General features: G+C 40.4%; 2 protein-coding genes across 2 annotated transcripts in view; both read left to right on the top strand.

Moving 5' to 3' along the window:
- Window positions 1-15,613, top strand: part of LAMA1 (laminin subunit alpha 1) — a 159,848-nt gene that overhangs the window by 26,611 nt on the left and 117,624 nt on the right. The window lies entirely within an intron of this gene.
- Window positions 9,003-9,944, top strand: LOC116739036 (syntaxin-17-like). Its single transcript, XM_032603084.1, is given in 3 exon segments — window positions 9,003-9,185; window positions 9,217-9,760; window positions 9,763-9,944. Coding segments are annotated over 3 exon segments (909 nt in total).

Raw genomic sequence — 15,613 nt, 5'->3', positions numbered from 1 at the left:
ACCACAGCTGTCTGCTTCCTCCTTTCTCCTTCCTCTTCCCTTTTCCTTCCCTGTTAACGTTTATGGAGGCTTGACTTCACACCCTGACGTCGGCAGCGGTGAGGCAGTGAGTGTGTAATCACACTGTGAATCAGTGCTTTATTTTCACACTCCCCTCCTTTTTTTGGTTCACAGCCTGATTAAAAGATGACCATCAACTAATAACCCATTGACTGCTTTGTTTCACTCCTTTAAAAACGTAAACTCTGGGGGCTTCCCTGGTGACGCAGTGGTTGAGAGTCTGCCTGCCGATGCAGGGGACACGGGTTCGTGCCCCGGTCCGGGAAGATCCCACATGCCGCGGAGCGGCTGGGCCCGTGAGCCATGGCCGCTGAGCCTGCGCGTCTGGAGCCTGTGCTCCGCAACGGGAGAGGCCACAGCAGTGGGAGGTCCGCGTACCGCAAAAAAAAAAAAAGTAAACTCTGAAGTACAGGTTTCTAAAGTAAAATTAGGCAGACCTCAGTGTTATCAGGAATCAACAATTTCATGTTGTAAATGTGTTCATGTAACTTAATAAATATGTCAGCCCCTGAGGTTTTATGACCAAATCAGTCAGTTTCGTTCTGTTTTGGCAAATGCCAAAGACATTGATACCATTCTTCATTCTCTAGTTGATGACAGCTGTAGAAATTATGACATTTTAGCCTCTGTATATAATGTTTGGTTACCTGAAAGATAAGCTAAAGAAAAGATAAAAAGTGGTGTTATCAGAAAGTCCATAAATGTTGTGTGGTTTGCAATAAGATTTAACTACGGAGTGTTTGCTTTAGTAACACATTACAAGAGGAACGCTTAGATTTATTTCTTTACTTCTTTAAAGTAATGCCTGCTATTCATTTCTTGCATCGATTCACCATATTTTAGAATTTACGCTGATATCTAGCAATGTCTTACTTAAAAAGAAAACAATCTGTGGGAATTGAATGAGTGTGGTAGTTTTAAGAAAAAAAATAAAACTGACGAGTCACTTTAACAAATGTAAAACTAACATATACATGGGTGGCGTCCAGTCATAAACTGTTGCTCACTGTCCAATGACCTAGCATGATACCATGGACATGAGCCCAGGATCTCTTGTGATAACTTAAAATTTTAAAGAAATCATTCTGAGAGAGTGAGCATACCCATTCGATAGATCTTGAATTTTGTGATTGTCAGCATTATTTTAGTTGTTAATTATATTAAACTGTATATATGCTATTAAATATATTAAAATGTATTCCTATGGTAGAGTTTCTCAACTTAAGAACTCAAGGATTTCCAGTTTGAGATACTCTAAGTTAAGACACTGGGCAGATAAAAAGATGTTCAACATCTTTCATCATTAGAGAAAAGAAAATCCACAATGAGATACCACTTTTCACCCATTAACATGGCTATTATCAGAAAACAGAAAATAAAGGTTGGTGAGGGTGTGGAGAGATTGGAACCCTTGTGCATTGCTGGTTGGGAACGTAAAATGGTGCAACACTATGGAAAACAGTGTGGTGGCTTCTCAAAAAGTTAAACAGGATTTCCATATGATCCAGCAGTTCCACTTCTAGCTATATCCCCAAAGGAATTGAAAGCAGGAATTCAAAATGATATTTGCACACCCATGTGTTATGGCAGCCGATTCACAGTAGCTGAAAGGTGGAAGGAACCAAGTGTCCATCGACAGTGAATCGATAAACAAAATGTGGTCTATACATAGCATGGAGTATTTTGCCTTAAAAAGGAAGCAAATTGTGATATATGAACAACGTGGATGAACCTTGAAAGTGTGTTAAGTGAAATGAGCCAGACACAAAAGGACAAACACTGTATGATTCCACTTACATGCAGTCCCTAGAACAGTCATGTCTATGGAGGCAGAAAGCACCAGATGCTGAGCAGAGGGGGATGGGGAGTGAGCGGTAATGGGTGCAGAGTTTCAGTTTGGGAAGATGATGAGGTTCTGGAAACGGATGGTGGTGATGGTTGCACAGCTATGTGAGTGCACCTAATGCCACTGAATTGTGCACTTAAAATGGCTGGAATGGTCATTTTAATGTTATATATATTTTACCACAATTAAAAAATGTTAAAATACTGTGAAATACATGCTGTTTTCTATCAGCCAGGGTCCAATCAGGAAAACAGAAACCACAGCAGTTATTTAAAAGGACAGGTCTAGTAGGAGGAACTGGTTAATGGGTGTGAGAGAACTGGGAAAGAGAGTCCCTAGCTAACTGAGAGTTAACCACTGAGGAGGAACTAAGGGAGGCGATTGGGGTTACTCACAGCTGGAGGCTTGCAGGAGAGTACCCCACCTCTGAGCTGGGGTGAGGAGGCTTATGTGGGGAGTTCTGGAAAGCCAAAGACTGGGGCCAACTGCTGCTGGGCGAAAGACATTGACCGGAACAGCAAGTAGACAGAGGGGGAAATATCTTCCCTCCCTCCTCCAGCCTCCCTGCCTCCAGCCTCCCAGTCTCCCTCCTCCAGCCTCCCTCCTCTGGCCTCCCTGCCTCCCTCCTCTGGCCTCCCTGCCTCCCACTAGTGCCTTCAAACCCTGAGAAGCAGAGTACAGCAGGTGGATTTGCAGTCACTTTGCAACCGGCAGTAATACTGTCATCTCAGTAGGTGATCACTGTGCCAGGGCAGTGACATGAACACAGATCGGCAGCCTTGAAATCCTGGGTCAGAATTTTGTTATACAGTGGTCAGCCAGATTCTGAATATGCTTTTATAAGTTTTTAGATTAACTTCGGAATGAAAATGCAAAATTGATAATCCTCATGGCGAAATCATGGACTGCCTTCTAATACGTGGACAGACTAGGCGTCCTGGGATCTCAGCTGAGAGGCTGCCGTAGGTGACACTGTGACTTTAAGGACAGTGGTGGGGGAAGTGGAAGCAGTTCTATTTATTTCTGTATGTATTTATTTATTATTCCTCTTTGATCGTGTGGCATCGTGGCAGAGATGCGTCAAGGGTGGTTGGGTGCTATGCTTTCGGACAGCTTACAAAGTAAAATGCAACACTACTCTATATAAAATGGATAAGCAACAGAGACCTACTGTATAGCACAGGAAACTATATTCAAGGTCTTATAATAACTTAATGGAAAAGAATCTGAAAAAGAATAAACATATGAAACTGAACCACGTTGCTCTATACCTGAAACTGATACAACATTGTAAATCAACTGTACTTCAATTTAAAAAAAAAAATGAAGGAGGGTTCCTGGTTGAGCACCTGACAAATTCCTTATAAAAAATATGTTTCCTTTCCCCTGTCACACTGGTAGTCCACAAATGACTTAGGAGTCCTAAAAATCTTCAGGTATCACATGGGAAACATTAAGCAAGATACAATCTAATTAGAGTTAGCTAATAAGGTTAGCTAAGAAGTACAATTATGCAGATTTCCAGAAAATAAGCTCATAAGTCAATAATTCTTATTTTTTTCTTAATTAGGGAAGTAATACAGGCTCACTGTAGAAAAACTGGAAGGTACAGATAAGTGTAAAGAGACAGAAAAACCTGTCATCCCTTTACTCTGACACGACCACCAATAACATCAGTGTACTTGCTTTTAGACTTTTGCATGCACGTCTATGTATTTAAATTAACAGTGCAGTCATAGGGCTGCCGTTTATTCCATACTCCTGCAGGCCAGGCTTTCTGTGGAACCCTCGTAATCACACTATGAGTTTGGTTCTGCATTATCTCCTTTAGACAGATGGCAGAACTGAGCCTTAGTTGAAGTAATTCAAGGGTAGAACTCATCCCTGTCTGCATTCTTGGACGATATCATCCTTCCGGCTGAGGTTTGTGACAAATACGTTTGTGTCCTGATGTTTTATTTAACTTTATAGCATGATCATTTCCCAATATAACTAACATCATTATTAATAATTTTAAAGCTGCGTTAACATCCTACTCTGTGGCTTACCCATGATTTGCATAATAGCTCCCACGCATGACATGTTGGTTGCTTTTCTGTTATGGGTAATAACTTGAGGTTTCAGTGAAAAAGGATTGCATGCCAGTGAAGGAGTGCAGTGCATACAAATCATTTTCAAGGCTCATATGGCAAGTTTCTGTTTAGTTTTGAGTATCCCTTTCAAAAGAAATGTTCATTGCCTGTTGTGTATAGGAATCTATACATATATTCATATATATCGTGTATATGTATAGGAATCTATATATAATATATAGAATTTAGTATTATAGAATTTAGAATAATATAGAATTTAGCAATATAGTATATAGAATATATACAGTATATTATCTATGTAGCATATAGAGTCTACAAATGTATATGAACACTCAACCTATACATTGTATATTCATATGCTATGCATATGTGTGTCTATATACATATATATGGGTATCTATATAGGTATAGGTTATAGACTCGACAGCATTTTTTTCTCATCCATGTTACTTCATCTCCAACAATCCTGGAGAGGAGATGGCCCCCTCTTTGCAGGTGAAGAAGTGGCAGTGCAGAGTGGTCCACTGGCTTGCCCAGTGTCACATGGCTGTACCTGCTGCAACTGGGGCTGGACACAGCGACTTCTGGTTCCTTCCACACCACCCACACAGTCCCACCTCATTTGTTCCCGGTCTCCCATCATTGTTTCTCTTTCTAATACGATTTCCTGGGGAGGCTGGCAGGAGTTCTGACAATTTCCTTCTGATTTGGGAGTGTCTGGGTTCTTCCTAAACCCCTGTTTTCTTTGTCACTCAATGGGGTCCTCTCCCCTGGGAATGGGGCAGAGTATCAACGCTTCTCTTATGGTAAATCTGGGTGCTGTCTAACATGTGATTTTTGGCCAAGAAGCAGGAAAATGAATCAGTGTTTAGTAATCTCCTTTCAAAATGTTTAAACCTGGGCAAAATGTTCGCTGGGAGTGGTCAGATTTGTGAGTAAAAATGTGTAATGTCCCTTTAGAAGACAAAGTGTGTTTCGTAAAAAAGGAAACGTTTCCTATGGCATTGAAAATAAAGGCTGCTTTTTTGAAGCAGTGCTCTACACTCTGTGTAGGTTTAATTAGGAAGTAACACTTTGTTGTGGGCACATAATCACAGAAGGGCCTTTGTTTTATGCAAACCTTTAGACAAGAGCTGTTTGTTCGCTGGGTTTTATAAAACCTCATTAATCTGGACGTCTGCTGTTGTTTTTTTTCCCCCAAAAATTTCTGAAAAATTGGCCAGAGCTGGATTGAGGTTTATTATTGTATCGTCCATATGTAAAGTGTTTGCTAAGCACATTGGCACGGTAACTAAAAAAAGAACAGGCAAATTTCACATTCTTAAGGCAGAAAATCTTGAAAGACTTTTAGAACAAGAGTTGCATGTAAATTGGAGCTTCTCATTACAAATGAGTCTTGGGTGTTTGTTAAAAGAGTTCAGGCAGAAATTGTCCCTGGAAACCCTGGTAGAAATGACCATGACTGTGTACTTGTATTAATTCAAAATGATTTTATTTCAATTTTATATTACTTCATACTGGGATCAACCAGTATTTCAAATTTTTCTTGAATTTGTTTGGCAAAATGAATAGATTGGAAGAAATCAAGCCCTTCATTACTATTTGGAAGTAAGCCACACGAAATTCTTCTCCTTCATTTTTATCTTTTCCGTCCTATTCTCCATGAAGCTGCTTGTCTCAGAGATATGTCTGTCTTTTGTTTTCACATTTTTGTTATCTCATTTTGTTTTCTCCTACACAGCCGCTTTTCCAATTATCTACTGCTTTGTAAGAGACCACTGCCAAACTTTATGGCTTAAAGCAACATTCATCTTATATCTTTCTGGGTTTGTTTCTGGGGGTCAAGGTTTCAGGAAGGGCTTGACTGTGAGTGGTTGTATCTCAGGCTGCAGTCCTTGGGATGGAGTTGCTGGGGGAGGGGGTGCTGGGGCAGCTGAGGGCTGGCCAAGGCTCTCCCTTCATGTGGTCTCTGGGCTTGTCTGTGTGGACTCTCCTTGTGGGCTAGGGGCTTCCTCACAGCATGGCAGCCCTAAGGCAGCATTGCGAATAGGGCAGTTCAGGGCTCCAGCACAGGTGTTCCAGAGAAAGAGGCAGAAGTTGCATCCCTTTAAGACCTGGCCTCAGTGTCACACAGCATCTTCCTCTGTGCTCTTTGGACCTTCCAGTCTCTGAAGTGGGCAAAGATTCAAGTGGAGAAAACATGAGGCAACCCCACCCTGCCACAGGACGTGGGGTAAAGACTTTGAGACACATCTGAACCCCCCACTGCCTCCTCACACTTCTGAAAAGAGGCTTCCCTCTGCTGGTCTCCCATAGCTTACCTTTTAGGGGCTATACCTTTATCTTCAGGTGATGTAAAGAGCTATAGGACCAAGTGGCAATACAGATATTGTACCTTAAATTGTTCAATGTTAGTGACTAGTGAGCTGAATACATGAAAATAATTGAGGCCATATGTGGAGCTTCCTTTCCTGGCAAGATTTATTTTTAAGCTTTATCCTTTGTCTGTCATGAACGGTGGTCTGCCAAACAGTCAAGCATAACCATTTTTCCAGTTAGCACAACTTAGTTTACCAAACCTTCCCCCTTTTTTCTTTTCTGTTTTGAATGGCAGAGTGTTGGCCATACTGTTACAGTGTTGCTTGCTCTGCAGGGCTTCTTAGATCAGCCTTGGGAGGGTTCTGGGAAATGAGCGAAGAGAGTTTTGCAGGACTCTGTCAAAATATACTTTTCATATCTCCAACTGTTTTGGCTTCAAAATAAAGCTTTTTGTATATTTATGGAAAGAAAGGGAGGTCTGTTCTGGAATTATTTCTTCCTGTTATAGTAAAGCTAAAAAAAAAAAGATGTTTTAGTTTCTGAAAAAATTTTTCTTTGAAAAATACGTTTTGGAATCCATTCTAGTGTTTGCTTTTTTTTTTTTCTTTCTGCTTTTTACTTAGCAGTGTATTCAAATTGGAACATCTAACATCTTGATCTTTAAAAAGAAAGCTGTAACAAAGTAAAAAAACAAAGTAGCTCCTGAATACCTCTGCTATACCTCAGAATAACTCATGTGCTTCTTATGTCTTCAGTGGAACTTTTCTCTATGTAGAACTTCCTTTATTATGATACAGAAGCAGAAATTTTTTAACATAAGAAAAGAATTGTTAAAAAAACTCCCTTGTGATCCTAACACCCAGGAATTATCTTCTGATCCGTTCCAGCATATCTGAGCGCATTGTCTATATTTAATAATTCGTAACGTCTGCTTATTGATGGCAGGGGTCTCAGGATTCCTTCATGAACAAGACAGTAGCGACATCCAGGGAAAGTATTCAACAAACAGTAGGTTCCATATAAATGTTGGTATCATCACTGTACTTCAGTTGTTGCTTAAGGCTGACTGTGGTCCTCAGGGGCTTCTGGGCTAGCTGGGGAAAGAGGCAGGTAAGCCGATCACTTCTGCTGGCTGATATGGGGGTCAGGGGAGCTGAGCAGGTATGGGGCACATATAGGAAGGGCAGCTCAGAGCATCAGAGAAACGACCCGAATGTAGGACCAGGTGGAGGAAAGGTACCTGGGAGAGAGCATCATAGAAAAGGCCTGTTTGTGGAGCCAAAATAGTTCATCCAGTGTGATCATAACAGTTGTCTTTCATTTTTTCTTTCTATTGAGATACAATTTACATGCAGTGATGTGCACACATCTTAAGGGTATAGTTGGGTGCACTTTGACAAATACAGTCACATGTATAAGCCTCACCGCCATCAAGATGTAGAGCATTTCCATCACCCAGAATGTTCCCCTGTGTCCATCCTGTTCCGTTCACCAGCTCCCCTCCCCGACACCTGCTGGCCAGAGGAACCACTGTTCTGAATATTTTTTCACTTAGATTGGCTTTGCCTGTTATATAGCGTCATATAAATGCAATCACATGACCTGTCTTTCTTGTGTCTGTCTTCTTTCTCTTGGCATTATGTCTGCGAGATTCCCCCATTGTTGCTTTTAGTGGTTCGTTCCTTTATTTCTGAGCAATATTTCACTCCGTGAATATACCACACTTTGTTTATCCATCCTCTTGTTAGGGTGTTTGGGTTATTATAATTTCTCCTGTCAGTGCCTATTTTATTTTATTCTGTTTTATTCATCTATTTAGATATAATTGAATATAACGTTGTGTAGGTTTGAGGTACAAAACACGTTGGTTTGATAGGTTTATATATTGCAATATGATTACTACAGCAGTGTTAGCTAACACCTTTATCACATCACATAATTATCATTTCTTCCTCTGTATTGAAAATAATTCCAACTCTGACGTTTATAATCCAGTATTGTTGACTATGATCACGATATTGTGCATTAGCTCTCCAGAACCTTTTAGTCTACTAGTTGCTACAGTTTTGTCTATTGTAAATAAAGCTGCAGTGAACATTCTATAAAAGTCTTTCTGGACATATGTTTTTATTTCTTAAGGAGTGAAATTGCTTGGCCAATGGACGTGTGCACATTTAACTTCGTAAGACATTGACACACCAGCCTAGAAAGTGGCTTCAGTAGAAAACCCTTTGTCCAGTTTCTAGTTGTTTATTGCCAGAGGGCCAGGCAGTACCCATTTCTTCTTCATGGCTGGCATCTGAATTTCTGTAACAATTTTTAATGGCAGAATAATGTCATCATCTGGGTATACAGAGATTTGTTTAACCTGCTCACACTGTTGAACATTTAAGGTGATTGTAATTTTATAAATTACACTGCAACAAATATCTGAATAGTTTTGCGGCTGCAGTGCTGGTTATGTTTTAGCGTAGATTCCAGGAAATGGGATTTCTGGGTCAAAGAGCTTAAACAGGATCGCGAGAGGCCGCCTCGGGGGCGTAAGGCCCTGGCCGCAATGTGGGCTGGGTGCCAGCCCCGCGCGCGCAGGAGGGTCGCCCCGCAGGAAGCAGGACATCGGGTTATTCTACATGAGTGGAGGAGGTAGTTGTTGCAAGTAGAAGAGACACAGCGTTTTTTTTAGGATGTCTGAAGATGAAGAAAAAGTGAAATTACGCCGTCTTGAACCAGCTCTTCAGAAATTTACTAAGATGGTAATCCCAACAGACCTGGAGAGGTTAAGAAAGCACCAGCTAAATACTGAGAAGTATCAGAGGCGCAGAATCTGGGACAAGTTGCATGAAGAGCACATCAATGCAGGACGTACAGTTGCATTGACACACCAGCCTAGACGTACAGTTGCTGAAGCAACTCCACTCCAGTATCCGAGAAATGGAGAAGCTTTGTTTGAAAGTCCAAGGGGATGACCTAGGACTTCTGAAAAGAATGATAGATCCTGTTAAAGAAGAAGCATCAGCAGCCACAGCAGAATTTCTTCAACTCCATCTAGAATCCGTAGAAGAACGTAAGAAACAATTTAATGATGAAGGAACCTTATTACAGCCTTCTCTGACCAGATCCATGGCTGTTGGTGGAACATTTCACGCTACTGAAGATGAAGCTAATCCTCAGAACATGACTCAGATATATGTGTTGCCTGAAATTCCTCGAGATCAAAATGCTGCAGAATCATGGGAAACCTTAGAAGCGAACTTAATTGAACTCAGCCAACTGGTCACTGATTTCTCTCTCCTAGTGAATTCTCAGCAGGAGAAGATTAACAGCATCGAAGACCATATCAACAGTGCTGCTGTGAGTGTTGACGAGGGAACCAAAAACTTGGGGAAGGCTGCAAAATACAAGCTGGCAGCTCTGCCTGTGGCAGGTGCTCTCATCGGAGGAATGGTGGGGGCCCGACTGGCCTCCTTGCAGGCTTCAGAGTGGCAGGAATTGCAGCTGCGCTTGGTGGTGGGGTGGTGGGCTTCACAGGTGGAAAATTGTTACAAAGAAAGAAACAGGAAGTGATGCAGAAGCTCACTTCCAGCTGTCCAGATCTTCCCAGCCAAACTGACAAAAAATGCAGTTAAAAACCAAACTTCAGTATTATTGGTGCCAACATGTCTATCCTTTGCTGCTGTTGGACACTCATCAGCTTTTGGAACATGAACATGGTTATATCAAAATAGTGGCCGTCGATGCTCAAGTGGGATCAAACTGTGATAAGTGCATATATTTTGTTGTTTGCTGGGGTGTTAACGGGGATGTTAGATACTGAGAAGCCTGGACTGAGGGTGTACAGTGTTTGTCACGTAAAGTTTAAGGACTGCCAGGGAGCAGACTTTTTACCTGGAAATGTGAAAACCCAACCCATAACTTTGATAAGGACTTGTGACGTGTGAACATGTTGGGTTACGGAAGGGCAGTTTTCAGAATAGTTTCTTCCATAACTCTGACATGGAGACTCCAAGGCTAAGCATATTGTAAATATGCTTTTCTATCTCCTAAATATAGATTTTTTAGGCATTTTAGCAGAGAAAAGAATGGAAGTTCACTAGCTTCTTGTATCAAATAGGGAAATCAGGAGCCAGCAAGGGGCACAATTGAATTGCATAATGGAGTCCATTTGGTGAACCCTATTGCAATTTGGTCTAACAATAGTTTCAAGTGAAGGAAACAAATAGTGTAAGAAAATGGAAAGAAAGGCCTGACTTCTCTTTCAGATATCTTAAGTTGTGACACTGACCTCTTCTCTGAACTCTTTTTTCTGCCTCTCTATAAATAAAGAACACAGAGTCTCAAGTGGTAGACTTATAAGGCCAGTCACTAAGCTTGCTCTGTTAGTCTCTTTTTTTAATTTTTGAATTTTATTTTATTTATTTTTTTGTAGCTCCAACCAAAAGACACAGGCTTGCTGAATGGATACAAAAACAAGACCCATATATATGCTGTCTACAAGAGACCCACTTCAGACCTAGGGACACATAGAGACTGAAAGTGAGGGGATGGAAAAAGATATTCCATGCAAATGGAAATCAAAAGAAAGCTGGAGTAGCAATACTCATATCAGATAAAATAGACTTTAAAGTAAAGAATGTTACAAGAGACAAGGAAGGACACTACATAATGATCAAGGGATCGATCCAAGAAGAAGATACAATTATAAATATATATGTACCCAACATAGGAGCACCTCAATACACAAGGCAGCTGCTAACAGCTATAAAAGAGGAAATCGACAGTAACGCAATAATAGTGGGGGACTTTAACAGCCTGCCACTTAACACCTCAAATATCTAGTCCCTTCTGCCTTCCCTCCCTTGTAATTTTGAAAAGTTCTTTGACTTATGGGGTGAATTCTACCCATGTGTAATGCAGACTTTTCTCATAATCTGTTTTGGTTTTTTTGTTTGTTTGTTGTTGTTGTTGTTTTGGTTTTTTTTGGTATTGGCTGCCATCTCTGTTCATCCTCTACTGTAACCTCTAGGTAAAAAAGAAAGTGAGAGAAAGAGAGGTGTCAGTCTCCAAATACTTTCAACGTTGTCAGAGTTTGAGCTAAAAAATAAGCAAGAGGGGAACGCCAGGTCATTTCTTGGGGCACCTTACAATTTCAGGGGACTCATGTACTTGCCGTGCAGGGAGTGTTTGACCCTAAGTTCTTCAGCTGACAGTTGGAGGAGCTAAGGACTAGCTTTCTACCTCACTTCTGTTACTACCATCCTTTTCCCCAGGCTTTGCTGTCTCCTGTGATTTCTTTCACCTTGCACAGCTGCTGTTTCTTCCCAAGAATGGTATTCATGCTTGCCTTTTCTCACATTCAAGGTTGATGATGGACAAAGCCTGATGCCAAGACTCAGTCCTGGTGGAGGATTTGTGGTGCTAATCTCAACGCTTGACGTTGACAGCAAGCATGGCTCAGCCCAACCCAATGTCGATGTCAAATAGCAGAAAAGTTTTAAATTTAGGAAAAAAGAACTTAAGATTATAGGCTGACTTACCCTGTACTCTCAACTCATTTGAAATAGGAAGGAACCACCTTTTGCCTTATTCTTTATTCTTTTCTGAGGACGGAGGAAAGGGCACCTACACCACAAAAGGTATGAGATCTCTGCTCAGGAGCCAAATGGATTCATCAAGCTGTTGAATGATTTATCACTTCTCTCTTGCTGAGTTTACTCTTAATAACTTTTATTGATTGCTACCTTTTACTTCTATGTCTAATCTAAAGAGACCTTTCTCATTCATACTTTTTGCTTCTCACCAGTGAATTCCAATGAAGCAACATACCATTTCTTATTCTTAAATAACTGGAAAACATCAAGTATTTCTACCTGCTGACTCATATCTTTAATATAATACCAAGAAGGAAGTACTTTGAGTGTCAGAGTCTGATCCAGTATTTGACATTGGATACCTGTAAGGTTGGGATAAATACTTTTGAACTCCATCTTTTTATATTTTTGGATCCTTGCTGTCCCTTTAACACAGGGCGTTCAAACCAGAATGAGGATCAGAATTGCCCAGGGCGCTAATTTAAAACAAGATTCCTAAACTTCAGTTGCATAGGTTCTAATAATAGCCAATCTGGCCTGGTCAGCTAAAATTATAAATTTAAGATACAGTTATATCAAGATTCAGCTGTATCATTGAATCCTGTAATTTCTAGTATTCTACCCTTCAGCCAACCTAAAATTCCTATCCTGCCAACCTAAAATTGCCTAGCTCACCATCTTAACAGCACTAGGGACTCATTCTACTGTCAGTCTGGTTCTACATCAAGACCTGAAGGAGAAAAGAGGCCTGTTATTGACCCTCACAGTTTGTTTTGGGAGCTCTCCTTTTTACTGAGCCAGTGTGGGACATCACTGTATGTGCTCATAGAGGCCTTTGAGTTTTACTACTCATCAGGATGGGAATATTACTCTAGCAGTCTTCATGCTTAGGCAAGTTGCAATCCTTTTTAAAAGTTTTATAATTTAAAATTATTTAGAAATCGTATCTAATTTTCCCATAATAGAAGCTAATAGCCAACTTTTTGTAGAAATTTCTAGATGTGTTTAATCAACTATAAATGATATACGTATAAACTATAAAGTGTTTAGAAGTATAAATTAGTCAGTATAACACAGAAACCAATCTTAAAATAGAATTTAATGCCCTACAGTAGCAGATTAAATTTATCTTCTCTATGATTCATGTCTTATTTTTACTGCAACAAGTTAGAAGGTAAGGAACACTTTGATTAAGTTCTTAAAATTTACAGAGTACCATTTGGATAAAGGCAGCACTCCTAAAGCCTTTTTAATATAATAATCTGAGAATTTCTCTGTAGAACAGAGACTTTGAAACTTTTTGGTTGTAATCCACAGTAAAAAAATGCATTTATATCAAAACTCAGCATATGCATTATGGAACAATACTTACCATTATGTGCAGTGCACTCTGATGTTTTTTATTGTTTCAGTTTTTAAAATATGCTAGTTGTAACCTACTAAATTGATTTCATAATCTACCAAAGGCTTTTGACCCTTAGTTTGAAAAAAAAAAAAACCCACCCTTACAGAGGAACTGTTATTTATGGAGTATTTTCTGTTTGCCAGGCCCTTCACTAGACATTTTACAGGTAAGGACACTGGGCCTCAGAGAAGCTAAATGATTTGCAGAGGGTTATTCAACTACAAAAGGGTGAAGCCAGGATGTAAACTAGGTCTGTTGAGCTACAAAAACTTCTGTTATTCTCATACTGTGTTGCTTCTGTATATTAAAATTGAGACGGGCTATTCACTCTGCTTCACCCAAACACCCATATATTCTGTAAGGCAGGCTTGCTTTGAAATTACACATGCCGTTCATTTGCACTTTTCTTAAAATCTTGTTTCCTCATCAAATGTCCAGCAGCCTCAGTTTTTAATGGTGGCCAGTGCAGAAGTACATAGCGCTGAATTTAGTCCTTAGACTATAAAATTAATAGCGTTTCCATCCCACCCACACATCCTACAAATTTCCTTATATTTGTGGGTCACAGCCATCACTTAAGCAGTGCTTTTTATATTGAATTTTAAAATAAACTCTAATATTTTTTAAAACAATCATATAACTCATAGAATCAAATGATTATCCTTTAAAATGGTACCCTTGGGGGGCCATGCACTTATTGTAGTGATGCTGGTATTACTTAGACTATTTTTGAAACTTTTCTTTTGGAATTGCCTCTAAAGACATTTTACAAATCACATAAAAAAGCCATCTCAGTGTTTATTAGTCACAGACTCTGCTCCCTTGTTCTTATGACCTCTCCTGTCTTCCTTCCTCAGTTTTTGCTTTTCTTCTGCTGATTTAGCTCTCCTACCCACCTATGCTGGAGCCAATAACCTAAGAAGCCCCAGAAAAGGCTGTGCTGGCCAGAGTTCCTGGGGCAAGAACTTTCAGGTTATACTGACGCTGAGTGCTGTATAGGGAGAGTTCTGCGAATCCAAAAGCCTTCCTCTGTGGGCCGCCTGCCTGCCTGTAAGTGCCCTAAAGTAGTTTGCCCAGGAGTAAGGACTGAATACTGGCGTTTTCTATCAATCACAAGAAGCTGAGGAAACTTACGTATATAGTGTACAACATTTTTCTCCAGTGAAAGTCACAGAAGCCAAACCAAGCCATTCTTTGTGTTAACTTAAAAATGGAAAGGTCGTTTTCAGGGTGCCCCTTGCCCTTCGTTGCTGCCACATGAAATCTTTGGGAGGAAGGATGAAGAAGAGTGTGGGGAAATGGTTCTCCTGTGAAATGGGACATTTTCTTCTCCTAATAAAGTATAACATGGCAGTGGCTATCAGGTACTTATGAATGCTAGAAACTCTTTTTAAGTAGTCAGAGGCCTAATAAAAGGTAGGGAAGCTTCCCCACTAGCCTAAATTAATGTGAACAGATCAGGTTCTGTTTGTGTGGGGTTTTGGGGTTTTTTTTTTTTTTTTGCGGTACGCGGGCCTCTCACTGCTGTGGCCTCTCCTGTTGCGGAGCACAGGCTCCGGACGCACAGGCTCAGCAGACATGGCTCACGGGCCCAGCCGCTCCGCGACATGTGGGATCTTCCCAGACCGGGGCATGAACCCGTGTCCCCTGCATCAGCAGGCGGACTCTCAACCACTGCGCCACCAGGGAAGCCCTGTTTGTGTTTTTATTAACATTTCGTGTTGTTTCTAACAAGATGTTCTCAACTATTTATATTCATTAATTTGACACCATTTCACAGAGCCACTTCTTAGGTATGATAAACAATCAATGGTAGAAGATCCACCTATAGTCCATATTACTGCCCTCAAAGAAATTATTTATTGTGGGAGACAAGAAAAACGTCTGTGCAATATTAACAAAAGAAATAAATTCATATAAAAACAGAAGAGGTGTCAAAGGCAAATGATTTGCCCAAGATTAAAGCTAGTTAGCACAAAAGCTAGAATTATAACCATGGTTTAAGAAAAAAAAATCCTCAAAAGTAATTTAACTGAGTTTTTGTTATGCCATATCAGATTGCCTACTGAAGCTTGTGGTCTTTCAGACCAGCTTTAACATTCCAAATCAGTCAACAGCTACAGTGGAAAGAGAATTGGATGGGGAATCAGGAGATCAGAGTTCTACTTTTGGCTTTGTCTCTTATAGTAAGCTTTTACTCAGGGGTTGCTGCTTTCTCCCATTCTAGTCAGGGATTCTCCATTCTTTATATCTAGCCTCTTACTGGGTCTTCTTGTTAATTGTTTGAATATTAGTTGCATTC

Source organism: Phocoena sinus, chromosome 14, assembly GCF_008692025.1.
Source record: "Phocoena sinus isolate mPhoSin1 chromosome 14, mPhoSin1.pri, whole genome shotgun sequence".
Taxonomy (NCBI): Eukaryota; Metazoa; Chordata; class Mammalia; order Artiodactyla; family Phocoenidae; genus Phocoena; species Phocoena sinus.
Note: the sequence above shows the minus strand (reverse complement) of the source record. Positions and strands in the feature narration are given on the sequence as shown.